This window comes from Microtus oregoni, unplaced genomic scaffold, assembly GCF_018167655.1.
Source record: "Microtus oregoni isolate MIOR12 unplaced genomic scaffold, Mior012 000005F_ref0000423, whole genome shotgun sequence".
Taxonomy (NCBI): Eukaryota; Metazoa; Chordata; class Mammalia; order Rodentia; family Cricetidae; genus Microtus; species Microtus oregoni.
Window position 1 is genome coordinate 1,458,810 of NW_024543064.1, and position 27,056 is coordinate 1,485,865.

General features: G+C 52.6%; 1 protein-coding gene across 2 annotated transcripts in view; it reads left to right on the forward strand.

Annotated features, from left to right (window-relative positions):
- Positions 1-20,562, forward strand: part of LOC121448069 (ski oncogene) — a 68,847-nt gene extending 48,285 nt beyond the window's left edge. The window contains exons 2-7 of one of the 2 annotated variants that reach the window (XM_041651703.1): positions 13,934-14,056; positions 14,193-14,308; positions 14,789-15,051; positions 15,165-15,457; positions 16,496-16,726; positions 17,268-20,562. In XM_041651703.1, the coding sequence (XP_041507637.1) occupies positions 13,934-14,056; positions 14,193-14,308; positions 14,789-15,051; positions 15,165-15,457; positions 16,496-16,726; positions 17,268-17,456 (1,215 nt within the window). In that variant the 3' untranslated portion in view covers positions 17,457-20,562. The remainder of the gene's footprint in view (positions 1-13,933; positions 14,057-14,192; positions 14,309-14,788; positions 15,052-15,164; positions 15,458-16,495; positions 16,727-17,267) is intronic. The other variant, XM_041651704.1, reaches the window with a different exon arrangement.
- Positions 20,563-27,056: the final 6,494 nt, after the last annotated feature.

Sequence of the window (27,056 nt, forward strand, 5' to 3'; positions counted from 1 at the left end):
CCTAGTTCCTGGAAAGTGGCAGGAAAGTCAGAAGCAATGGGTCCTAGGGGCCTCTATGCAGGCCCTGAGCAAGCTCTTTCTCCAGCATAGCCACAGTTCCTTTGGCTTTGGGGTCAGTGTTACTAGCTGGCCAATCTAGGCTGTGCAGTGCTGTCGTAGTAGAGGGTGTTAGGCCTGTGAGAGGAGGGGCAGAGTGCATTGCTCACTGGGGCTTAGGGTGGGAAAGAACACCTCCCAATTCAGTGATGTCTTCCATACTTCAAGAGAATAACTTGGGGCCTGGAGGAACATGGAGGTGCCTACCTGTCTCTAACCCTGTTTATTAAGGATGAGAGTGCATGCTGGGACAGAGTCTGTGAATTCAGAGTAGGTGAGAATGGTTCAGGAATACTGGCTGCTCTCTGAGCCTCGGGCTGGGTATTTACTGAGCTGGGCTCAGGTCACCCTGCTGTCCTTTCTGAGGCCACACCTCCTCAGCAATGCATGTAGTATATGTTTCAGATTACACGACTATTACTTCCAGGTTTGGGATCAGGTCGGTCAGACCATGAGGCCTGTTACCCTGCTCTGCGCTGTCGAGGGCTTGTTGCTGAGGAGGTGGGGAATAAGGCCCCTCCCTCATCCCCTGTCCATCTCACTGCAGCCTGTCCTCCAGCCCTGGATGGGAAGGCCTGTTTATCTTTATCGATCTCTGCTGAAGGGGTGGCAGGTGGCCAAGCAGCCATTACAGGCCATCCCGCCCTCTGGCGAGTCATCTTGATGGAATGTCAGTTGTGAGCGTCTGAGGGACTGGCTTTGAGAAAGAATAGGTCCTTTTGCCCCACCCCCACCCAGACTAATACTCCCAGGCTGGGGCACACCCACATCACAGACTGCTGGTGTGCTCCAGCTGGCGGGCTTTGGGACTCTGGCCTTGTGCGTTAAGTCCTTTTTATTTGTTTGTTTTTGTTTTTTGAGACAGGGTTTCTCTGTGTAACCCTGGCTGTCCTGGAACTCACTCTGTAGACCAGGCTGACCTCAAACTCAGAGAGATCTGCCTGCCTCTGCATCCCAAGTGCTGAGATTGAAGATGCGTGCCACCACTGACTGGCTTGTGCCTTAAGTCTTTTAACAGCTACTTTCCAGTAACCATATAGGGGACATCCCATGTCTGTTTGGGGACTTCAGTTACTCTCTGCTTCTGAAAGAGGTTTGAGGTGTCAATGCCTTTAGGGTCATGCCAGAGTGAGCCCTTGGGTTGTGTGGCTCATGGGACCAGGACATCTGTCTAATATCTTCTTAGGAGTTCAAGCACTGGCCTCACTTGGGGGTACTTGTCCCCTAGCTCCTTTCTGCAGGTGTGGCAGACAGGCCAGGACTTAGCTACCTCACCACCACCACCAAGAAATCCTTTCCCAAGGGTGAGTTCTTGCCATTGTGACAGATCCAGGTCCATGGAAGGAGCTTATTGTCATAACCAACTCCTGAGGATCTTTTTAGAGAGCTGGGAGCTTGGGAACTTGGGAAGGAAAGGTTTATTCAGTGGGTCCTCCCAGGAGGGAGAAGGTAGGCTTTTGGTAACTTAGTTTCCTGGGAGAAGTCTTGTGAGCAGTGTAGAAGTAACTAGAGAAATGACCTACTTAAGTTAAAGGAGTCGAAGTCAGTATTCAAACTGGTGTTTCTACTCCATTTGGGGATTAGGGTTGACTTAGAAATCCAATCTGCTTCCCCAGTAGCACAGTAGTTAGAAAATAGGTTAATTTGAGCATGATGAGAAATGTGAATTATCGTGTGTAAAATATTAATGGTGATTACAAAAATAGCTTTGCGACTTCTAGAGCTGTGGAATATCGGAAAAGACACGCAGCTCGAATCGAGCCAGTTCCAGAGCGAGACAGTGCAGGGTTCACCTTAGAAGTAAGTGGCCTTAGCTTCTGGCTCTGAATCACCCCTATGGGAAGCTTTTGCTGCATTGAAGACCTTCTGCTGGGGATTGCCCAAGTCCTGGTAGTTTTGCCTAACGGCTTCACTGTAAGTTGAGTGAGTACCCTATTCTGTCTCTGCTTTGCCCTTTGAAGGATTAGCAGGGGACATGATGCTGATTCTTCTCTAGGGGCCTGTTGTGGCTGGATTGGTGTCTGCTAGAGCAGTGCTGGGCTGCATTCTGGCCCTCCTAGCAGGGACTTCTGCAGCCAGTCAGCCCTAGGTCATGTGGATGATCATGGAGGGCCAGAACTCACCTTTCCCACTAGACTAGCTGTCCAGTGAGCCCCAGTCTCCTGTGTCTACCCCACAGCTGTGCATTATGAACATACAACAGCATAGCTTCTGTGTGCGTGATAGGAATCAAAACTTGGGTCTTAGGCTTGTATGGCCAGCACTTCACCCATTGAGCCATCTCCCCAGCCCCGCTGTCTGTCTGACAGGAACCCCATCTGAAGCCTAAGGAAAGGAGGACTCTGGACTAGGTAGTGACAGCTTGACAGAGTCAGGCAGATCCTGGCCATAGGGGAACAGATGTTATTGGGGCCTACAAGATACAGTAATAACCTTGAACCTGGTTGGACTAGGATCTGGGCTCATTGTGGAGTTAGGACAAAATGGGACAAGGATTCTGGGCCACAGTGTTTCGCTTTTGTGTAATGTTAATCAGAGTTCTCATTAGATGAGAGCAGGTTTGTGACAGGGCCCAGGAAAGGCTACTTGGAGCCATTGGGCTGCAGGCTTGCAATGTGAGGGAAGTCTGGTGATACTGGCCCGCAGAGTCTGTCTAAGACCCACTGACCTACTTTGAAAGAGAGGAGCCAGGAGAGACCACATCTTAAGACCACATTCTCCCCTGGAATTATGGGTCCTTGCTGTTGTGACCGTGGCTGGCTTCGTATTCTCATTTGGTTTTCCTCTGTTTTACATTTGGATGCTTTCTTGGGAAAAAATTTTTTCCTGTTGACCCACCTAGTCTTCTGGAAATTTTCTTCTCATTCCTTGCCTCTGGTCACTTTTAGTGTCTTCTGTTGAGCACTCATAGATTGGGAGAACCTGTGTCTGGACACTGAGTCTATGCTATCCCTCTGAGATTAGCGTCACCAGACTTTTCAAATGCATTTTTTTTTTATTCTCACAGAACTTTTGGGTGAGTAAATGCTTTTAACCTCAAGGTATTACTAGTTTTAAGTCTGGTAAATTCTACCTTGTGGGGGAAAAGGGTGGCTGAGAGGTTAAGAATACTTGCTGCTCTTACAGAGGACCCAAGTTTGGAGCGGGTCACTGTGGGCATGCTAGTGCCTTTTAGGTGCCCCAGATGTGGAGCAAGCCTTCAGCCTGTGTCCTTCATTCCCTTGCAGCCTACGATGCCCCATTCTGTCTGTGGGGTGAATCATTATCTGGTATTTTGAATTGTGCTCTATGTTGAGGGTCTGGGGAGATCCCACCGTGTTGGAGTGCTTTTGCAGCCCCCCACCCCAGACAGCATCCAGGATATGGCTGTTGGGACAGTTAATAGGATGTAGAATTTTAAGAAGGGACTATTTTGAAAGCCCAGTACCTGCCTTGTTCAGAGTGACGCACTATGAATAGTTTCCATCCGCCTAACCTCTAGACGAAGAAAGTCACCCAGTGGGTGGGTGGCAGATACGCCATTTTCCGAAGAGTTCCCAGCAAATGACAGAGTGAGGCTGTGACAGCTGTGCAGCTTCCCCAGAAACCCCACCCCACTGTAATCTTCCTTCCGTGTAGCCATTACATGCTTGGAAACCATGTGCACACAAATGGCCGCTCTGGGCCTTCATCCTGAGGGGACTTGGAAATCTCTGAGATTGGCATGAAAAAAGTTTCTGAGTGATTTTCTTTTTTCTAATTCTCACAGAACTTCTAATTTGAAGATATTACTGGTTTGAAGTCTATGATAAGTTCTGCCTTCTAGGGGAAAAGGGGGTTCTCAGTTTGGTTCCCAGCACCCATGTTGGGCTCACCACAGCCTAGCGCTCCCAGATCCATGTCCTTAGACATTTCTGACTTTTTTGGTCACCTGTACCCACATTACATACTCAAAAATAGGTATATACATGTACATAATTAAATATAAATATTTTAAAATAAAAACTGGAACAAATTTTCAATTGAATCGTTACTAGGAAAGAGATGCGTTTCACTAAGATTTCTGGGTGAGCAGATGTGGTGGCCAGCCTGGGCACTTCAGCTTACCAAGGCACTCCTAGGCCATGTTTGCCCTTCCTAAGACCTCTCACTGCTGGCTCCCGGGTTAATACAGTGGTGGGACACAGAAGTACCAATGGAGAAACAATGTGGAACCCCTGGGGTGCTGGCCAGGTACCCAAGTGGGACAGAGTGGAGAAAAAGATGTCCTAGGAGAGAGCTGAACACTGGAGGTGTGGGGGACAGTGGCATGGGTCTCTCCTGACCTCATGATGTGAGCAGTTGTAGTCTCTACTATTAGTGTTTGTTTGTCCTGTGATCGTTGTGCGTGGTTAGAGTGAGTTTGCTGCCCAGGAAGGGTAGTGAGAGGTGGCTGTTGCCCCTACACACACACACACACACACACACACGCACGCACGCACAGGCATAGCGTACATGGAGCCCCTGGATGGCTGTTTTAGTGTTATAGCTCTGCTCTCCAGGCTTTTGAATACGGCAGGCAGATGCTTCTGTAGAACAGGAATTTACATGGGGTCCCTGTCTCTGTGTATCTGCTCGCCTCCTGTGTATTTATTTGAGGAGTTCCTCTCTGCCTCATGATAAGGTCTGGAATGTTCCTTGAGCAGAAGTCAGACCACCTGCTCTCAAGTTCTCTTCCTCATGAGCATTGCATTTTAGAGACTTGACAAAGAGCAGCTGCCATCTGGATGTTCACACGGAGTACCCGTGTCTGTGACGTGGGCTTAGTATATGGCAGCGACTAGAGCGTCCTGGGCTTAGCATTGACCTTGGTGTAGGTCTTCTGGGCAGCTGTTCCTCTGGTTGAACCCGGGCTCTTCGCCCGTGTTGAGCTCTGAAGACCTCAGCCTCAGGCTTTGGTTTCCCATCAAAGACTCAGCACAGCTTTGGGTCTTTAGTACTTTTTAAAAATTACAGCATCGTCTATCTCTCATAAAGATGTTGATTTTACTGTATGAAACCATCTCCACTAATTTTAGAACATTCTTATCACTCCAATATGAAATCTGTACCTACCATTGGCTGACCCTCCACCCCAACTCTCTCTCCCCTGGCCACTGATCTAAGTTGTCTCTGGGTGTTCCTGTTAGAAAAATTTCCTTCACACAAAATAAGAATGTGTGTGGGTTTTTTGTTTGTTTGTTTTTCTGTAACTGACTTTCGTCACTTAGCAAGCTGTTTCCTAAGGTCATCAGTATTATAGCTGTAGATGCCTCATGAAGACTGAGTGGCGTCCCACAGTACGGACACATCACGGTTTATGCATCTGTTGTAGTTCCCGTTTCCTGTCTGCTGCAAACAGTGGTGCTGTGAACAGACACTTGCACACATTTGTATACCTGCGTGTGGATTATGTTTTCCTGTGGTTCCTTCATGTTGTATTCCCACCAGCAGCATACGTCTCCACATCATTGCTAATATTTGTATTATCCAGGTTTTAAAAATCACAGCCATGCTTGTAGAAACACATACCACCTTACTATGCCTTTTAATCCACATGTTTATGAGACAGTTGTGGGATTCTAAGTCGTTGTAAGAAGCAATGCAGAGTTTTCCTGAGCAGACCTGGGAATCACAGAAGCACAGGGCAAATGCTCAGGCGTGAGATTGCTAGTCATTTGACTGCTCTGGTTTGTTGGTTGGATGGTTTTTAAAATTGTTTTGGGTTTTGATGCTGGGAAACAAACACAGGCCTTATACTATTAGCTAGGTACGTACTCTCCATCTGACCACATCCACAACCTTGACAGCCCTGCAAGGATCTGCCAGGCTCTATAGTGGCTTTACAAATTTGTATTTCTACCAGTAGGTTACTGGGTTTCCTGTTCACTGCATTCTGCCTGTTGCCTACTGTTGGCTGTGGTTTTCATCCTGGCTGTCCAATTGGGCATGAGATAGCATCTCATTCTGCCTGACTTATTCCTTAACCAGGCAGGTAGAGCATCTTCAGTGCTTGCTGGAAAGTAGATTTATTTGGAGAAATTTTCATGCACACGTGTAGCTTCAAATCCACAGCACTTTGACCTTTATGGTCTGTGAGCAGTAGTGGTTCAGAACGTGCTTGGTCCTGGAGGTTTGCAGAGCAGACTCACGTCAAGATGTACGAAATGCATTTCAGTTCTTTTGCTGCAACACCAAGGGAGAGGGTGCAGGACAGACCATGGTAGTACTCCACCGCTGATCAATTAATTAAGGGATGGGGGCCTGCGTGGTGGGAGAAACTTGTTCTCTGTGGATTCTGCATGGGCACGTGCTCAAGACAGTGAGGCTCTGCTCTGGACCTGGCACTGAGCTAAAGAAGACAGTACTGACCCTTCCCTGTTTGAGTATCTGGCTACTATTAGAGCTGCTGCCATCCTTATAACACATGGGTAGGCTGTAATTTTGCAGGACAAATATTCTCCAATTTTCTAAGCCCTTGGTTGGAGGGTAGAAATGCCAGCACTAGTTCCATTGTCTCCGCTCCTTCAGAACAGCTGTGGGCCCTCTGCTCGGCTGGTCCTTCTCAGTCAGGAGGGGTTAGGCTGTGGCTTCAGCCCCTCAATGCAGCCACCTGGATGGGTGAGAGTAGATACAGTTGTCTAGGGTGTGTTTGCCTTACGCCCTTTTGTCCTTTGATCCTTGTGCTGGATTAGGAAGGGAAGGCCTTGACCTTGAAGCCTGTGGGCCCTTAAGTCAGAACTGAGCAGGTGGCCCCTCAGATGAAGTGCAGACATTTGGAAATAGATGGCATCAACCTTGGATGTTACATAGACCCACCCTCTGCTCGACCATGACCCCTTTGAGGGGTTGAATGATCCTTTCATAGAGGATGCACATCAGATATTTCTATTATTATTTAAAACAGCCAATTTACAGTTATGAAATAGCAATGAAAATAATTTGGTGGCTGGGCAGTAGTGGCTCATGCCTTTAATCCCAGCACTCTGAAGGCAAAGGCAGGCGGATCTCTGAGTTTGAGGCCAGCCTGATCTGCAGAGCGAGTTCCAGGACAGCCAGGAATACACAGAAAAACCCTCTCTCAACCAAAACTAAAAAAGAAAATAAATATTATGATTGGTGCTCATCACAACATGAGGAACTGTATTAAGGGTCACAGCTTTTAAAAGGTCAAGAACCCCTGCTCTCTCCATGGAGTCTTCCCTCAGGAACTGCAGAGAGCTTTGGAGATGGAGCTTAGTAGTGGATCATTTGCACAAGGCCCTGGGTTCAGCCTCCAGAACCAAAGGAAGTTATAGGAAATTGGCCACTTTCAGTCTCCTTGGCATGTAGACTCCATGCTGGCTCTGCCTAAAGTCTGCAAGCCGAACTACAAGTAGACCATGCCATACCTCATGCTCTGGGTGGGACATTGTGTTGTGTTGTTACCAAGTCACTCATGGAGTTGATGCCCCCTGTGTATCACCCTAGGTGGTACCTACCACCTTCCTCTCCAAGTAGCTGCTTCAGAAACATCTATCATGGGATTAAGGCATTTCCACCTTTACCATCTGCCCAGTGGCCCTCTGCTGAATTCTGCCAGACTCAAATGGCATTCTCTACTCTGAGAGCTGTTTTCTGGTGTTGCCACCTGCTAATGTCCTCTGAGTCTATGTCAGGGCCAAAACTAGAGCTTCCCAAGGCTCACCCCTCTGGACCATGCAGACCCTTTGAAGTTCAGAAGAGATTTCCTCATGAAGCACCCCTGGGGCAGCACCTCTCTCCGCTTGTTGTTAGGGAGCAACTCAGGAGCTGTTTGTTCTCAGACATAAGCATAGATTAGCTCTGTCTACCAAGTATCCTCCATTGAATACTTCCAGTCCGGTAGTACGATGGAGGTCCCCACCCTTGAGAGGTGGCCAGTCGTGCTGTCCCTGACTGCGGTAAGATTGCTTGATATTGTCTCTGGTTCCAGAATTGAGGTGGCACCAAACCATCCTCTTAAAGGTTTGCCTCACACTGGGGAGATCGTGGACTCCCAGATGGCTCCTGAGTGTTACTGTTTGGGCCTGGGTATGGATGTCAAACCCCAGTGGCCAGGAAGTTTGAGGTGGACCGGCAGCACCACACTGGCAAAGGGTTTTAGCCACAGGGACCAGAACCTGACTGCCAAGCTTAAGGTCGTAGTCACAGGTAGACCGCTAATTTAACCCCTGAGAGTCTTGATGTCCCCAGCAGAGTGTCAGTCTATCTCTGTCTGTGTGTAGGCAGCCAGGGCCTGATACCCTTAGGCAGAGACTACCTGTGACATAATGTTTAATTGGGTCTTGGCTTCTAGTCAGTCTTTCATATGTGACAACCCCTACTCGGGCAGGCAAGGTAAAACATCCTTTTGCTGTAGGCTGTTGGCATCTCCTTGTATCTGATTCTGGAGTTTGGGAGGGAACACTCAGCATTTGTCCACAGTGAGCCAGGGTCTTGAGAGAGATGCAGCCTACCCACTTATGCTCCCTCCTTTCCTCCCTTTCTCCTTACCTTCTTTTTCTCTTGCAGAAGACCTGGATTCTATTCCCAGTACCTATATACGGTTCACAACTGTTCATAACTCCAGTTGCAGAGGCTACAGCAGGCACATATAATGCACATGCATGCAGGCTAAACATTCATAGCTGGGTAGTGGGGGCACATGCCTTTAAACTCAGTACTTGGGAGACAGAAGCAGGTAAATCTTTTTGAGTTCAAGACCAGTGAGTTTCAGGACAAAGAAACCTTGTCTTAAAAAAAAAATTAAACAGGGCTGGAGAAATGGCTCAGTGGTTGAGAGCATTGCCTGCTCTTCCAAAGGTCCTGAGTTCAATTCCCGGTAACCACATGGTGGCTCACAACCATCTGTAAAGAGGTCTGGTTCCCTCTTCTGGCCTGCAGACATGCACACAGACAGAATATTGTATACATAACAAATAAATAAATAAATATTTTTAAAAAAATTAAACATAAAGTAAAATCCCCCCCTCTCAAAAGTAGTTTTTCATTTATTTCTGTTTGCTTGCATGCATGTGTGTATACCACATGCATGACTGGTACCCATGAAGGCCAGAAGAGGGCATCAGTCTGAAACTGGAGTTGTAGATGGTTGTGAGTCACTGTATGAGTGCTGGGGACCGAATACAGTCCCTCTAGAAGAACAGCAGGTACTGTTAACCCCTGAGCCATCTCTCTAGTCCCAAGGGAGATTCATTATTTCTGAGAGCTTCTGAATGGACGGACGTCCCTTAACGTCCCTACAGCAGAGCTGGCTCCCACCTGGGAAGACTGTTCCATCACAAGGAGAATCCCAAAGTTCCTTCCTATCCTTGTTTAGTCCTTAAGCCTAGGACACTTTACTCACGGGACCCTCAGGTATGAGGTGCTCCAAGACATCACAGGCTTCTTCCAGGTGTCTGACTGTGACCCTCTGGATGGTACAGAGAGCACTGCCTTGCCTGCTGCGTAGCTGTTGGCAGCTGTTGGGTTTGGGTGTTCCCTCATAATCCATCCTGTTGTGTTTGTGTGTTTAAAAGCCTGAGTGACAAGAGACCCTGGCACTAGATAGGCTGAGAACCTGGCTGGAATCAGGCGAGCCTTATTTCCTGACATTTGTTCCTTCTGTCAGCCTTTTCTGCCTCTGTCCCTTGGAAGCGTGCCTGGGCTGTGCCCTGAGGTGTGGGTACTATCTACAAAGCCAGGAACATACAGCAGGGCTCATGTGTGCTCCCATGGCTACTTGGTGGTTACTTAAAGATGGCTGACGTCTGGCATAGTGACCAGTTAAGAGTTAGACAGCACGTTGCTGTCACACCCAGCTATGACCCTGAGCTCACCTAGTGCTGCCAGCAGCATTTGAGATGGTATTCTCACCCACACAACAAAGACAGAAGCTGGATGTGGCTGGAAGAATGGCTGGGCAGGCAGGCCTTGGGGGTAGATTCTGAGGCAGATTCTTTTTTGTTTTGTTTTTGGGGGTCTCTCTGTTATAGCTCTGGCTGTCCAGGAACTTGCTATATAGACCAGGCTGGACTTAGACTTCCAGATATTTGTCTGCCTCTGCCTTCCTAGTGCTGGGATTAAAGATGTGTGTGTGCACCGTGCCCCCTGGCTCTGTTGTGCACCGTGCCCCCTGGCTCTGTTGTGCACTGTCCCCCTGGCTCTGTTGTGCACCGTGCCCCCTGGCTCTGTTGTGCACCGTGCCCCCTGGCTCTGTTGTGCACTGTCCCTCCCCGGCTCTGTTGTGCACTGTCCCCCCCGGCTCTGTTGTGCACCGTGCCCCCGGCTCTGTTGTGCACCGTGCCCCCGGCTCTGTTGTGCACCGTGCCCCCTGGCTCTGTTGTGCACTGTCCCCCCGGCTCTGTTGTGCACCGTGCCCTGGCTCTGTTGTGCACCGTGACCCCCAGCTCTGAGGCTGACTCTGACTAGTGAAGTTCCTTAAACATGGGGGCAGTTCCTGGGATGAAGAATGGCAATGAGCTTGTTCTTTCGGGACTAGGAATGGGTGGGGACTGCTAGGATTCTGCAGCCTGTGGGGTGAGCAAGTGCTGTGTGGAGGCTTCCCTGGGCCCCTAGTGGGTCTCAATTTCTGCTGTGGGTATTTAGTCACCATGATCTTAGCAGTGTGTGCAGGCCTCTTTTAGAATCCCAAGCTCACTCTCCACTGTCTCCAAAGCACTAGCCAAAGGCCCTCTGCCTTTGGCAAGTTGCCATGCCTTGTGAGGGTTTCTCCAGCTACCTACTGTCTTTGTTTACTGGGCATAGGCATCCACAGGAAACACTCCCTGTCTGGTTTAAGAGTCCCCAATCTGTGCTGTGTGGCTCCTGCTGGCCACAAATCCCTGAGGCTCTGCCTGGCTGTTCTCTGTACTGTCTGAGGCTAAAGGCAAGTGCTAGAGACAGCGGCCACATTGGCCACAGCTCATCTCTGGAATGCCAGGCTCTACTGTATCCTGTGGGCCCGTATTGTCCTGCCCCTGTTTCTGTCCTTGGTCAGCAAGTATTCTGAGGTAGATGTTTGGAGGTGGGAGTGAGGAATCCCACAGACCCCACAGTGTGGGGTGTGGAGGGCTGGGGCCGGGTGGGCACATGCAGCTGACTCTTCCTTGCTTTGGGCTCTATGGTATCTGCAGCCCTGACTGTCCCTGGCCTTCCCAGCACAGGTGCAGAGGCTCACACTCAGTGGCACCTGTTCTCAGTGTGTCTTTGCCCTTGGGATGTGGGGGAAACAAACCTCTACTGTCTGAAGCCCCAGAGAGGAAGTGGCCGCAGGGCACTGCTGTGGCCAGCCCAGCTAGCTCCTCCCTGATATAGTCTGATAATGGCCTTATGCTATTGAACCTTTGGAGGCAGGGTTGCCTCTTGTAGACCTGTCCTGGCCTTAGCACGTGGACCCAGAGCCCACCTTGTAGCACGATTAATAAAAACCCCGAGACAAATATTGGGATTCAGCCTTAAAGTCAGAAAAGCAAAACAGCCAGCCACTGACTCTTACCTCTACCTTTGCCAGGGTTTGCTGTCTTCCTATAATTTGTTAATTTCATCATTGGTGAATGATACTGCAATCTCTGCTGGGTATACCTGGCTTGTAGGTACTGTGGGCTGTTTTTGAGGCCCCTAGAAAGGTAACTGACTGGTTCCAACTGGCCCTCCAGAGGGAAGCACTATGGTCTGTCCCAGGCCATGTCTCAGAGGCGTCTGCAGGGTCCTCTGGTCTCACAGGTGCCCTTCAGCTTCACCCTCACTTTTGCAGCTTGGTGTAAAGGGGAAATTCCTGTCGTCGTCGTCTAGTTTTAAGACTTCATTGTTCTGTAAGAGTTCTTTGGACTTTTTATGAAATATCTCAGAACTGTTCAAGGTACCTGCAGATTCCTCTGTTAGCTCCAGGGGCTTCCCCATCTCATGTGAAACAACTGGGCTGCTTAGGAGACTTTGACCTTAATACACCAGTCTGGCACCCTCTCCCCCGCCTTCTGCACAGGAAGCAGCCTTGCCCAGTGGTCCTGTTCTCCAGCCTTTTCTGCTGGGCCACAGTCTGGCTTATGAGGCTGCCTGGGAGGTGTGTCATACTCCCTGCCCCCTAGGTCTCTGGAGTTTTTAAGTCGGCACCAGACTAGACTTGTGGCTTTTTCTGTGAGAGAACAGAGCTCACTTTCTGCACCTGCTCCAGCCAGCGTCTGCTTAGACAGGAAGCCCCACCCTGGTGTGCAACACCACCACCCCTTCTGCCTTCACTGTGGGAGGGATCCTTGCAATTCCGGAAGTGGGTTCTTCTGCCCCAGCCAGCATCCTGGGTATCTACTTCTGCAGGGGGCACACTTGGCCTCTGCTGAATGACACTATGACCTTGTGACTCATCTCCTCTGGAAAGCTGCAGCACAACTGAGCCGGTTTGGTGTCGTTTTTTCTTGGCTGTTTGTCTGTCTTTGAAGAACATGCACCCGGCTGTACCCTAGGACCAGCACCGCCTCATCCCTTACACCAGCACAATCCCTCAAGAGAGTGGCTCCCTATCCCAGGCCCCTGAACACAGGGGTCCTTCCAGATACCTCCTTATTCTTGGAAGGGCAGCAGGCCTCCCAGGCACCTAGGATGGGGACCCAGCCCAAGCACGACACGTTACCTGGGCCTTGGTGAAGGCTTCCATGAGGACTGATCCACCCCTCCTATCTAAATTTCATGGTGGGAAACCTATCACAGAAGCACCTTGACTGCTTGCTTCTGTGCCCCTTCCAGGCAGCAAGGTTTCAGCCTTACTTCTGCTGGGCCAGTTGTATGGTGGGGTGTTTCCCCCAAGGATTCTGGAGAAGAACCCTGTTCTTTGGTATACTTGAGGCCCCCTGCTAGAGGTCACAGACCTCACTTTGGCTTTACCTCTCCCCCTCCCCCAAGCCCAGGTAACTTCTAGGCAGCGTGCCTGGTACCGCAGTGTAAGCCCTGGTATATCTGCTGGTTCTACTGCCCTAAGGTCCCTATCATCTTCTTAGGCCCTAATTGGGGGACAGTAGCTTAAGTTCTGTAGGCGGCTCTGCTCTGGGAGAGGCCCATGCTGTAATTAATTATCTTGCATAGAATGTCCCCCAGGTGGGGGGTGTAACATTTGGGTGGACGGTCACACACTTTCCCACACAGATTGGCTCAGGTGTGTTCCACTTAGTGCTGGATGTCAGAACGAACCACAACTGGTTCCTGAGATAAGCTAGGGCACTGAGTAACTTCTGCAAGAGTCTGACCGCAAAGGCAGTGTGGAGGCACCTGTGATGTGTGCCGTGGTCTTTCCTCTGGGGAGAGGGGTATCTCTAATGCTCCCTAATGAAACACTGACCAAGGCCACCCAGAGGGCAGCCCTCCCAGGCTGCTTCTGAGCTTGAGCATAGCTGCTTATTGGCTCACATTTGAGCCTGTGGTCACTGCTGGGTCATTTAACCCATTCCTGGCATGGGCCATGGAGTGGAACTGATCCCTTCCAGCCTTTCCAGCAACATATATTATATCTGTGTTCTAAGGAAGTAGTGTAGTCTGAAGGCAAAGAGCCTAAGGGTCAGAGCACCGTGGAGGCCAGACTGGATCTTGGCAGCCCACACAGCCGGCTGCAGCTGTGTGTGAGGTCACCTCATAGCAGCCCACAGCAGCACAGTGTCCCCTCTATTCTCGTGGGACGCCCTTGCCCCTTCACAGAGGCGGCAGGCTTACCTTTCTGCTCAGGGCCAAGGGCGCACTGTGTTCATGGCTCCATACATTTTGGGTCCATGGGGAACTTGCTACCATGGAGTTGGTAGGAGGACTAGACCCTGCCTGAGCCCAAGGATCCCAACAGGGCCTTTTGTGTTGATCACAGGTTTCAGAGCCCCCAGCTTCCATAAGACCCAAAGCAGACGACACTTCCTCACAGTCCCCTGCGTCTTCTGAGAAGGACAAGCAGTCCACTTGGCTGCGGACCTTGGCTGGTTCCTCCAATAAGGTGCTATGTGGGAACCTGTCTGGGGTCTTTGGGGAGGGTGCCAGGCCCTTCTTGGAGCCAACTCTGGCTCATCCTGGTCTCAGGACTCCAGTGGCCTGTTTTCCTGTAGTCACTTACATAGGGACTCTCTTGACAGAGCCTTGGCTGTGCCCACCCTCGCCAGCGCCTTTCTGCTTTCCGGCCCTGGTCCCCTGCGGTGTCAGCGAGTGAGAAAGAGACCTCCCCACACCTCCCAGCCCTGATTCGAGACAGGTGAGTGAGGGGTGCACAGGAGGGCCAGACTATGGTTAGCAGACTGCAGTGGTGTTGGTGTCTTTAGTCCTAGGATGAACTCTCCAGAGCTTTGAAGTCTTGGGGGAAGTTCTGAGCTCACAGACCTGTCTGTTAAAAAAAGTTAGGTTTCCAGCAGGGCATGGTGATCCACACCTTCAGTCCCAGCACTCAGGAGGCAGAGGCAAGTGAATCTCTGAGTTTGAGGTCAGCCTGATATAGACAGCAAATTCTAAGCCAGCTAGGGTTTTATAGAGATAGATAAATCAGTAAATAATAGCTTCTCATGGGCATGAAGGCCCAGTTGTGTGCCGGCCTACCCCAGCCTCTGGGGGAGATTTGTGTTCTCATTGGAACCTTGACCTTGTGATTTAGATTGGCTGAGTGAGCAGGGCTCATCCCACAGCTCATAGGGACCTGTGAGGCAGACGTACCCCGGCTAAGCATCTACGCCTCTTACAGCTTTTACTCCTACAAGAGCTTTGAGACAGCTGTGGCCCCCAATGTGGCCCTAGCACCACCAACCCAGCAAAAGGTTGTGAACAGTCCGCCATGCACCACCGTGGCCTCCCGGGCACCAGAACCTCTTACCACTTGTATCCAGCCCCGGAAGCGGAAGCTGACCATGGAAACACCAGGAGCCCCAGATGTGCTGACATCTGTGGCTGTCCCAGAGGAAGACAAGGATTCTGAGGCTGAGGTGGAAGTTGAAAGCAGAGAGGAATGTAAGTATGGATTGGAACCTGCTCCTTTGGGCATTAGTACAGGGGATGGGGGAGGGTGGGACACATGGTATGACTGGGGTGCCTAATGCTGTGTCTTTTCTGTCTGTCCTCAGTCACCTCCTCCTTGTCCTCGCTGTCCTCTCCGTCCTTTACCTCGTCCAGCTCTGCCAAGGACCTCAGCTCCCCGGGCATGCTTGCTCCACCTGTGGTTGCCCCTGATGCTACCACCCATGCCGACGCCCCAAGTGGGCTGGAGGCAGAGTTGGAGCATCTGCGGCAAGCCCTGGAGGGCGGCCTGGATACCAAGGAAGCCAAAGAGAAGTTCCTCCATGAGGTGGTCAGGATGCGGGTGAAGCAGGAGGAGAAGCTGACGGCAGCCCTGCAGGCTAAGCGCAGCCTGCACCAGGTGAGGAGGGCCGCAGGCGGGCACTGTGATGTGCAGAGTTCTTCTGTGCTTCCAGGAAGGCTCCCACAGTGCTCTCAGCTGCAGCTTTCCCTGTGTGGGGGTCTCCCTGAAAGAACTGGCATGTTAGTTGGTAAAAGCCATTGTTGATGGTTGAGGGAAGAGCGGCTGTACTAGTGATGCCTCTCTCTCTCTGTCAGGAGTTGGTGCGTTCTCCAGCAAGACGTGGGCTTTGCATATAGCGTGCAGGGATGTCTCCAAAAGGGACTTAGCCGCAGGCCTCTGGAAGTGCATGCTGGGAAGGTGCACGTGCGCTTGCAGTTACTGCTGGCTGGGCCCCCGCTCCTCCAGCTGCAGCCGCTGCAGCCATTCCTCTCCTCCTTTCTATGCACGAATAAGGGGGGCCCAGTTCTCAGGCAGCTTGGGGAGTAAAGAACTTAGCCGTTGGTCTTCGCCAGGGCTCAGCATAAGGTTTTGCTGCAGGCTCAACCTCTGCTGAATTCACACCCCAGCCTGAGTCTGGCAGCTCTGGGGGCAGCCTCACATGCGTGGGCTTTAGCACAACACAACCCTGTCAATCCTCAGGGCTGCAAGATTTCAGATGTTCTGCTCAGAGTGAGTCTTAGTCATTGCCTCCTCCTCTCTGCCCCATTCTGGGTGGAGGTGTGATTTCCCACATGATTATTCATGGGGGACGGTGTCATGCTGCCTTCTAACAAGGGGGACGGGCATGGGAAGTACCAGAAGTAAGTGGCTCCATCTGGCTGGGGGCAACTTGAGGCCTCGGGTGCACAGTGTCTGAGACTGTCTCCCTGGTGGTTTCCTCCCCTACCCGTGAGGCATGGCATGTGCATTTGGGAGGAGGAGGTGTGAGAAGGTTCTGCGGCAGCCTTGATATAAGCAACCAACAGCTCGTAACAAACTCTCTGCTGGGCTCTGGGGGAAGGACACTAGCAGTCAGGTTAGGAGACTGTGGGTGCAGGGTGGGTACAGAGGTGCTGACTGGCAATTCTTAAATCTGTCTGCCGCGTGTCCTCCCAGGAACTAGAATTCTTGCGTGTGGCCAAGAAGGAGAAACTGCGGGAAGCCACAGAGGCCAAGCGCAGTTTGAGGAAAGAGATCGAGCGGCTCAGAGCTGAAAACGAGAAGAAGATGAAAGAGGCCAATGAGTCTCGGGTGCGCCTGAAGCGAGAGCTGGAGCAGGCACGGCAGGTCCGGGTGTGTGACAAGGGCTGTGAGGCCGGCCGCCTGCGTGCCAAGTACTCAGCCCAGGTACTAGGGTGGGTTGGCTGGTAGACTAGCGCATACAGTGGACAGCTGCTGTCACAGATCCAGCATGCTAGACTGCCCGTCTCAGGCTGATCTGTGAGGTGATGAGGAGCTGTGCCTGGAGGTCCCGAGGTGCATCCATAGCCACAGGTGGAAGTCCAGGTGTTCCAGCTCCGTACCGGGACCACTGTGGCCCCAGAACATAGGCTTCCCTTCCTGCTGCTGGCTTGGGCAGCAAGCTCTAAGCTAGGATGAGGAGATAGACCTTGGTAACAGCCCAGAGTTTAAGGCTCCATCCCAGGGAGGCAGGGAAAGTCTTCTACATCTGTAGTACTCTTTGGTTCCATCTTGGGTACTTCAGAAGTACAGGATGGAAGTGGAGTCAGCCTCTGCTCTGGGTGGACATCTGGGCCCTCCTGGGAGCCATTCAGGTAGAATGGGGACAGACATGGCACTACAGCTAACTAGGAACTCTAAAGGGAGGTGGGGGCTTGGGTGGGAGTGCTGGTGTCGGGCATTACTGACCACGCAGCGTCCCTTTCAGATTGAGGACTTGCAAGCTAAGCTGCAGCATGCAGAGGCGGACCGAGAGCAGCTTCGAGCTGACCTGCTGAGGGAACGTGAGGCCCGTGAGCACCTGGAGAAGGTGGTGAAGGAGCTTCAGGAGCAGCTGTGGCCTCGGCCACGGCCTGAGAATGTGGGTGGTGAAGGCAATGCCGAGCTGGATCCCTAGCCTGGGCAGTGCCTGCCACTGCCGCGTGGACCTCCATCTGTGCGCAGAGGGCGGCGGGTATGTGCTCTGCAGGCCCAGCCCCTGCCTCTGCAGCCACACAGCACAACGTCTCTACTGTGCCTATTACCAAGCGAGTGTTTGTAACCACATACTTTTGGAATCCACTGCAAAATTTTCTACTGGCCAAGTTCAAGTGAGCAAGCCATGTCCCCCAGCTGCAGCCAGAGTTGAGACTGGCTCTGTGGATTGCAGCTGGTCCTCTGCTTGCTGGAACATGCTAACATTTACACTTTGTTATAAGCTATTTAAACCAGTAAGGAGACTTGATACTCAGAAAATCAACATGTTTTTTAATGACTAACTGTAAAAGGCCCCTACACGTGACGCCATCTGGACACCCACTCTGGTGGGGGTGGCACCCACCCACCACCGTCCTGGGAAGCCATCACCGCTCATCTGTGCCCGCGGCTGCAAGAGGACAGCAAGGGTTTTCTTCAGAGTCTATTTTTTCAGCAACAAGGACCCCAGTCTTCCTGCTGCTGCCAGGAAGAGCAGGGAGAGCGCCGCGTGCGAGATGAGCCCCAACACTGCCCGCCTTACCGCCACTGCCCCGCCCACCAACATCACCACTAACCCTGCCCTGCAGGCACGGGGGCCTGAGCCACAGTCTGTTGAGGCCTCTGGATGCCCCCGCCCACCTACACCATGAGGGGCTAACCTGTGTTAGGCAGTGGCCATGGTCCAGTGTCATGTTGTGTTGTTCCCCATACACACCACCACCCACCCACAACCCACACGCTGCTTGACCACAGCAACCCCTCTTCAATGCGGCAGACATCACTCCTCATCTTGGGACTGAGGCTGCAGCATTGGAACAAAAACAGCATTATATCACTCCCCCCCCTTTTTGTTGTTCATTTAAACATGTATCTAGAACTGCACTTTGTCAGACCCCCCCTTCTCTTTTTACTCCCAGTTAACTGAGGTTTTTACCGATTTCTAGAGCAGTTCAAACCCTAAGTGCTCGAGTGCTTAGAAATCCCCTCTGGTGCTTGGTTGAACAAGGGAATCACAAGAAATGGAAATGCAGAGACTGAACTTGGGGGTCGTTCTGTGCCTTCCAGCATCTTGTACAGCAAACCCTGACTTGTCTTTTTACCCCCAAAATATCGTCTTCAGTAGCGATTGAATCTGCCACTGTCAAAATACGTTACTTGCATTTATTCCAAATAATCTCGTTTACTCTTAACTGTTTATGCAAATTGTATAAGGTTTCTTCTGCCCAAGCTTGAAAAATGATTCCCCAGTAGACAAGAGGCCACCACCCATCCTCCAATTGTGTTTATTTCCATGAGAAGATCACACAGAAGCCCTCCGCTCCAGTCCTGACAGGGCAGCCATGACCTGAGGGAAGGTGGAGGTGGCTTGCGCAGGTACAAGTGACCTCAAGGACTGTTGCCTGCATCTGGAGACTGCTAAGCCCTGACCTTTGGTGCCGAGGTCGTCTGCAGGGTTTTGCCCTTGGTTTACTGAGGGGGTCTGGGCTGCTGCCGGGTCCCCCCTTCTGAAGTGCAATGCAAAAGGGACATCATGTATACACAGCGTTTATTTGGATTTTTTCTTTGGCTTTTTTTTCCTCTCAGTTATGAAACTTGTATGCATGGATTTCACATCTCCATAGCTAGACCCATCCATGGGCATTATGACCTTGTCTCCTAAAGGGTCAGTTTTGTTACGCAACACGAAGAATGCTGTTTTCAGCCTTGTTTTTCTAGAGTTGTGCTTTTCAGTCATTTCTTCAAGGAAAACTAAATGATTTAGTTGGAGCAAAGCTTTAAGTGTGTTGGTGTGCTTCTGTGTGGCTGTCCCTGTTGTAGGAGGTCACAGTGATTTGGGCCCCTTTGAGCCTTTGGTTCCAGGGGCACTTGCATTTCCCAGCAGAGCCTCTCCTTGCCACAGCTCTGTCACCATCAGGTTCCTGGCCTCCCTGGTCCAGCACTGGCCCCGTTATGGGAAGGAAGTGCGCTGTCTGCAGCAGAGACTCTCCTCACATGCCAGAGTGACTCCGGTTTGGGAAGGGCTTGTCATCTCAAGAGCTGTTCCTCCTGGGTCCCTCCTCCCCCTGCTTCTGGTGAGGCTCTTGGAGGCTGATGTGGGCCCTGTGAGACCTAGAGACTGGGTCATCCGGCTGCTTCTGTCCTGGGTGAAGCTGGCGAAGCACTGGGTACTTTTTGCTGCTGCCATGGAAGGCAGCCCTGCTCTCTGCAGGACCTGCTGTGGACTGGGCGACCAGGCACTGCACGCCTGGCTCCCTACTAGGAAGGCTGCAAATTTCTTTTCAGAGAAAGGGAGGAGAGGTTTCCATCATCTTGGCTGTCGACTCTCCCTGTGTGTTAAACCCTTTATCAGTTTACTCATCATTTCCATCCTGAAAGATTTTTAACGAAGGGAAAAACCAACAGCAATAACTCACTGGTGAGCAGCTAACTCCTACCCACGACACCCTGCTTTTCATACAGAACTAGCCAATGTTAAACAACTCACATGTAAATACTTTCCCATTTCACACCGCTGTATTATACGTGTAAACTTTTCTTACCTGCTGGTTGTCTTGCTTTCTGGGTTGTTTTTAACTAAGGACAAAGTGCTCATCTGCCAGAGGGGACAGAGCGTCTTGTGGCATTTCCCATGTGGTGTCCTCCGTGGCACTCATTACCCCCAATTGCTATGCAGAGTATCCTCTGTGGTCCCTCCCCACGGGCCCACCCTGGGGCTGGGGAGGGGGCTCTTGCGTTAAAGTCAGGATTCTCAAATGACATTTTCATCAATTAAAGAAAAATAAACCCACCTCTCCCTTCATAACTGCCCAAGCCCTTGCACCCTCTAGTCCTGCGCTGCTGCTAATGACAATATGATGGCTTACTCTGCTACTCGAGAACTATTTTTATGTAATTAATGTATGCTTTCTTGTTTATAAATGCCTGATTTTCAAAAGGAAAAAAGAAAAAGCTTGGCATATTTATCTATTTCTCTGTGTACCTGTTAGTCCTTTTGCCCCCTCCCCCCCCAAACAGATGACATTGTACAATAAAGGACTTTGAGAGTACTGTGGGCGCTGGCAGCCCCCATAGGAAATGGGGGAGGGCATCTCTACAGGTTAGACCTGGGGCTGTGGTCAATGCTTCCAGGAACTCTGGACTGAGAACCTTGACCAGGTTTGGCCAGGACTCACAGTGGGCAGTGCTGGGCAGATGGACCGGACATGACCCTTCCTAGCAGGGCTTCCACAAAGATACACTGGCTCAAAACTCCCTGGAGCCAAATAAGAGTACAGCTCCCCAGGGGCATTACCCACACCTGTACTGTGGGGAACGCTTGGCCGTCCCTGCCTCTTGTTCATAGAGCCAGAATCTTGCCCCAAGGTCTGCAGCCTTCATCACAGGAGCCTGTCCCTGTGCCTCCATGGTGGGGGGAGGGGTCCCCTCCATCTGACTTGGCCTCCTGTCCTGCTTCAGGTTCTCCTGGGAACTGCAGAAGCGTGCTTAGCTTGGAAAAGGCCACCATCCTAGCTGGACTTCTTATCCACCAGACCCAGGGGTTCAGAAGAATACAGTTGGACCCTGGTGTGGTGGCTCACATCTAATTCCAGCACTGGAGAGACCAATGGAGTTGAATTACCAGAGGTTCAAGACCAGACAGGTCTACATACTTCCAGAACAGCCCGGTCTGTCTGCCTTTTGAACTTTGTCTCGCAGGGCGGGGAGGGGGGGCAGTTAGCTCATCTGTCACTGAGGCCCTGGCAGCTTAGGCATGTACTGGAGGGAGGGCCCACTCAGCCTGGGGTCTGACTTGTGTTCTTACCAGTGACTATGGATGGCTGTTTGGAGCCATCTTTATAGCCGGTGGCAGCCTGAGAGAAGGAATACGGCCAGAGGGAGGCCTGGTTGTGAACAACCTTGGCACCAGGAGGCAGGGGAAAGGCTTTCTCCAAGGCTCCAAACCCGGTCTCCTGCCTCCAGGGTTGCCCTAGACTTCATCTCTAGGTATGAACTTAAGAGGATTATAGGTACTCATGGCCCAGAATCCAAAAGGAACCAGGACCCCTGGAAGTGTTCAGAAAGGGGAGGCCCGGGTGGAAAACCACCATCCCAGGTTTGGCTGAGGTCTCCTTTATCAGCCAAGGCCTCTGTGGACATGGGTGCCCCTTCAGACTCAGCTGCAGCTCTTGATCGCCCTTCTTGGCTGGTACCTGTTTCCAACTTTCCCAAGACCAGGGGAACCCCTGAGTAGAACTGGCAACTCCCAGGTGGCCCTAGTTCCTATCTGTGTTCTGTGCCTTGCTCACCCTCATTTCAATTGTACCTCTTTGTCTCCTGACTCCTACCTGTCGCCCTAGAATTCAGGAGGCCAGCCCCAGGCCAAGCCATCATGCTGTTATCTGGAAAGACCGATCCCAGGCTTCTTCATGGAAAACCTAAGCCAATGGCCTGTTACCATGAAAGTCAGTCACCGTGCCCATTCCCACTGTGGTGAGAGCCTGTACCTTCTAGATGCCCTCCCTCGGGCCATCCAGCCTAGACTGTGGCCTAGGTCTGCCACCCCTATCTATCCCTGCCTGGTACCTTCTCTGAAGCCCCTCTGACCATTTTGGGGTAACAGACTTCTCCCTGGCCAGGATGAGGTAGAACCAGGCCCCACCATGGAGGCCTGAGTTGGAGGAGGACTCTGCCTGCTCGGCAAGAATTTTGGTTCTGTTTTTGGTGGCCTGGGTGTTGGAATCCTTGGAGTCCAGTCCATACAAGAAGTTCGCCAAAAGCAAAGGGTAGATTTGAGCATGGAAGCCCTCCCCACAGACACCCAACATGTGTTCAGAACTCACCCCACCCCAGCCAGGCGACCCTGGGGAGGGAGTGAGGATGGGGAGATTTGAGATCTGGATGCCTGTCCACCCCTACCACCCCATGTTCTTGGTTGGTGACGCATACAGCCATCTGCGATCATGCCTGTGCCAGGTTGGTAGGAGTCTTGGCGTCAGGGGCACTAAGCCCTGGGACAGGTGGCCCACTGCAGGTGGGCACAGGCAGGAGGACTTGGCTAGCCTCGCTTGTCTTCACAGCATCCTGTGCTGAGCCAGGTGTCCAGCCAGTCTGGGATGGGCCTTCCTCTCCCTGAGATGGACCTGGCAGCCCTCCCTGGTAGGAAGCTGAGCCCAGGCTTTGGTCCACATTGATTTTTATACATAGAGGCCTATTTGGGAAACCAGGGAAGCCGGGGGGAACTCAAGGTGGGGACCCTTTCTAAAGTCTCGAGCAAGGACCTACCTGAGGGTGCCCCCTCAGCCCTCCCTGTAGCTGTTTGGTGGCAGCTCTCAAATGTCAGGGGCCATGTGTTCAACTCCATAGCTAAAAAGGGAGCTGCCTTGCTTAGCCAGACCCAGGCCACTAGCCCAGCCTGACTTAGGCAAGCCAGGTTTCTCATCCATGGCTAGCTGACCGTCCCAAACACTCAAGTTTTACCCTCTTTCTTTTCTAGTCTCCAATTCTGACTCCCTCCTCATCTTGGCTCCTCCTGGGTGTGGACCCTGATCCAGCAGCAGCTGCTCCTCACAAGGGACCATTCCACACTGGTGGCACTCTGCCTGCCTGTTGAACTGGGAGGGAGCTAGTTGTCCCAGGCTTTTGAGAAACCAGAGGAAGTGGTGGCTGACCCTAGAACGGGGAAACAAGGGGTATCTTCACCCCAGTCCTGTCCCGTGCAGCTGCTACTGCCAAACTGAGACTGACCAGGAACACTGCTGTGGGGACATCCAAACCTACATAGCTTGTCTATGTTAGGATGCAGAGGTTTCTTGATCTTGGACACCTGTCTGTGCTCTGGTATGTGTATGTGTGTGCACTGTGTGCAGGGCAGTGGATTGGAGAAGGGACCAAGGATATCTGCAGATCCTGGGACAGTCTTTTGTGCCCACCCCCTACCCCTGGGGAGAGAACTGGAGCCAGATGGATTTGTCAGACAGGGCAATAGGGCCTCGAGCATCTGGGAAGGCCAGGCCACAAAATTCAGAGGGAGGTCTTGTGTGCTGTACCCGCCTCTGGCTTTGGGAACATGGGGTTTCTGCTTGAGCCATGGTTCATGGATCACTGCAGCAAGAACCTCCTCACCCTGCCGTCTTTATGGGATGGACATGTGGTCCGCATCGCGATTTCCTATTTCTATGGAATAATGGCTCCAATAGAAGGCTCTGGTGGGCTGGGCAGCGGTGATGCACACCTTTAATCTCAGCACTAGAGAAGCAGAGACAGGCGACTCTCGGAGTTCGAGGCCAGCCTAGTCTATAGAGCTAGTTCCAGGACAACCAGGGCTACACAGAGAAACCCTGTATGGGGTTGCGGGGAGCTCTGGTGGTTGTTGAGGAAGTTGCTCCCTCGATTACTGGAAGCACCATCGTCCTTCCCCATAGGGTTGGTTCCCCTGCGGTCCAATTTACCGAGGCCCCAATGGTAGCCCGGCTATAACTAATAGTGCTTGGTGTCCTGAGCTGGACAGACAAGGGGTCGTCTTCCACCCCGGCATCAAAGGACGGAAAGCCCTGTAGAGTTCACAACCTCTCCAGTGCGGTGTTCACCTACAAAACAGGTTTCTGGCTTCGTGCGGCCGCCTCCAACACCGCCCCCCCCCCCCCGGAGGGAACCATCGCGCCCTTCAACTTCCCACGTACCCCGCTCTCCTTGGGACACGCGGGGACGGCCGTGGGCTGTACGGCTCCCGCTGGCCCAGGATGAACGGGCCCGGGAGGCGCCTGCTGCGGGGAAGCGCGATCGCGCCGGACTTCCTGCTGTCCGACCGCGGTCTCAGACTGCGGGATCATTTCTGGACTGTCCCCAAGTCCCGGCAGCTCCCGAAGCCTGAGGCCAGCAGCCCGGGCAGGGCAGGCACCGCCCACCAGCCGCGCTGGCCTCCGCCCCGCCCCGCCTGCGCTTCCCTTCCCCCGCCCGCCTCGGATTCCGACGGGCTGGGCCTGGGGCTTCCGGCTGCAATGAGGGAACCCGGCCCTGCGGGACCAGTCCGGCGCCGCCCGGCGCGCAACCCGACTTCCTGCAGCGTCGAGCCCTAGGCACCCCCGACCAGAGTCCAGGCCGGCAGTCGGACGTTCATGATCGGCCTCGGGCAGAGAGGGTCGCGCCCTTTCCGGAAAGTTCCCTCCAACCGTGCCATGGAGTGTAGCCTATATGTTACCTAAGATGGGGTCTGGTCGCCTTTAGCGACTCGCTTCTGCCGTCCCGGGTCTCATCACTGCAGCCCCATTGAGGCTCCTTCCCAAAGCCTCCCGTCCAAGCCAGCAGGATCCCACTGCTGGCGCCCATAGAGGTTTTGTTGCCTCCTTGCCGTCGGAATCCTCCCAGCACATGAGCAGTGTATATAACACCCCACCCTGGGATCCTTGATGCCTTCCCACTCCTCAGAGGGAGCCTGTAGTGCTCTACCCAGCGTAGAGCCAGATCCCTGTCTCCAGCTCCGGGTCTCTCCTTTCAAAACCACTGCCCTGTACTGTCCGTTCCCCCACCCAGAAGCGGAGAGCACTTGCCGAAAGTGGTCTCCGAGGTCCCAGGCCGGGGGCGCAGGGCTTCTTCTGCCAGCACCTGCTTCCACAGAAACTGATCCTCTGCAGGTTCTCACAAAGAATTGTCTCGTGAAACTCTTGGAAGATCGAGTATGCCTCGAGTTGCTGAGGTCCCTCGGAGGTGGCCCTGGGTGTCTGGCCGGGAGTGGGGAACAACAGCTGACTTAAGGTGTGATTCTTAAAGTTTATCCTTGGAGGGCCTCTGGCTGCTGACAGCTGGGAACAGGACGCCCCGAACTGGTTCAACCCTACCCCTAATCCCACCTCCACCCAGCACAAAGACACCTATAGCCCAGGATCCCCCTTCCAGTAGGGGTGGTATGGCCGCTCCATGCTTGGGCCTCGCACTGGGTTTAGGAGCCTGGAGTGGGTCTGTCCACCCGTGTCCCCTAGCTTGCCATTGTACTAAGTCACTCCACCAGGGAGGATCTCTCAGACTCAGGCTGTCCTACTGGGGGTCCAGCGGCAAACCTGAGGCCTCCAGTCATCACTGTGTAAAGGACAAAGTTGGGGAAGTGGCACCATCGCTATCTATGGGGATGGATACAGCGGGCAGCAGGGCCTGCGGCTAAGGGGCCTTACGACTGAGGTCTAATAAGGTTGGCCAAATCCTCCCAAAGCTGTGGTGGGCATGGGCAGACTTGGTGAGAGTCTTCATGTATCTGGCGTGGCAACAGGGCAGCCTGTCTGCTCCTTAGAGAGACAGGCTTCATTTTATGTCAAAAGGGACCTGGGCAGGGTCACCCATACACTCTGCTGTTCCCCCACTGCACTGCCTGGTTCCTGAGTCCCTCAGTCCCTTCCTCACCTTGCCTCCTTAGGACACTTGAACCTCCCCAAACTTCCCAGGGTCTCTTCCCTCTGACTCAGAGGCTGTTTGAGGCTGTCTTGCCCTGAGGAAATCTAAGCAGAAAGGAGCAGGCTTGCCAGCCGCCACCGCTGAAAATTATCTCCTGGGTCAAGGGTCTTGTTGGGATAGGCCTGGGGGCTACCATCACACTATCCAGGATCAAGGGCTCCCAATGAACTGGCAGGACTAGCCAGGCTGTGTAGGAACCGGTCTGGCAGGCTTGGCCTTGGAACCTCCAGGAAGCCTTAGCTGGGAGGGGCCCAAGTTGAGCACAGCTGGCCTCACACCCGTCTGGCACTGGCACCAAGACCAGGCAACCTGCCCGGGCTGTAGACAGGGCTTGGGGAGGCCTCCTCACAGTGTCCTGAGTGACCAGTCTGGCCAGTGAAAGAGGCTGGGAGGAGCTGGGAGATGGCAGCACAGACCAGGCAGGCCAGCCTCGTTCCAGGCTATGTCCCGATCATGCTGTCCTCTGCTGACCCCAGATGTGTCCCAGGTGGCTTGGAGAGCCAGCTCTCTGAGGTGCCTCTGCATGCTTGGAGAGCCGGCTCTCTGAGGTGCCTCTGCATGCTTGGAGAGCCGGCTCTCTGAGGTGCCTCTGCATGCTTGGAGAGCCGGCTCTCTGAGGTGCCTCTGCATGCTTGGGCCTCAGGGACAGGGAGTTCTCTGTCCCCAATCTTCTCCTTCCTCTTTTTTCTCAGACCCTGTCTCCTTGCCCCCTTTCCTTCCTTGAATGTCTCCTTCCTCTCCTACTTCCCATCCCTGTCTCTCTCTGTGTCTTACACAAGCACACGCATGACAGTGCCTGCCTTGATGCTCTCCTTATCTGCCAAGTGAATGAGGAGCAGACTATAGTCTCCTCCCTTGAGGGTCAGGGATTTGAAGGTATTACAGGGGAGAAAGACCTTGTCTGTGTTGGGGTAGGGAGGGTGGTTCATGCCCTCTAACTTGTCATGCCCCCCCGAGTCTCCAAGTGAGGACAGCATGTTTGAAGAGTTCACAGGGAGGAACCCAGAGGATCTGTCCCACTCCCACAGGGTCTCCGGCCAGTCCGAAGATTTCTGACTGGATCCTCACCTTTGTCAGTCAGAGAGGGAGCTGACTCAGCACGGTTCCTGCCAGGCAGTGC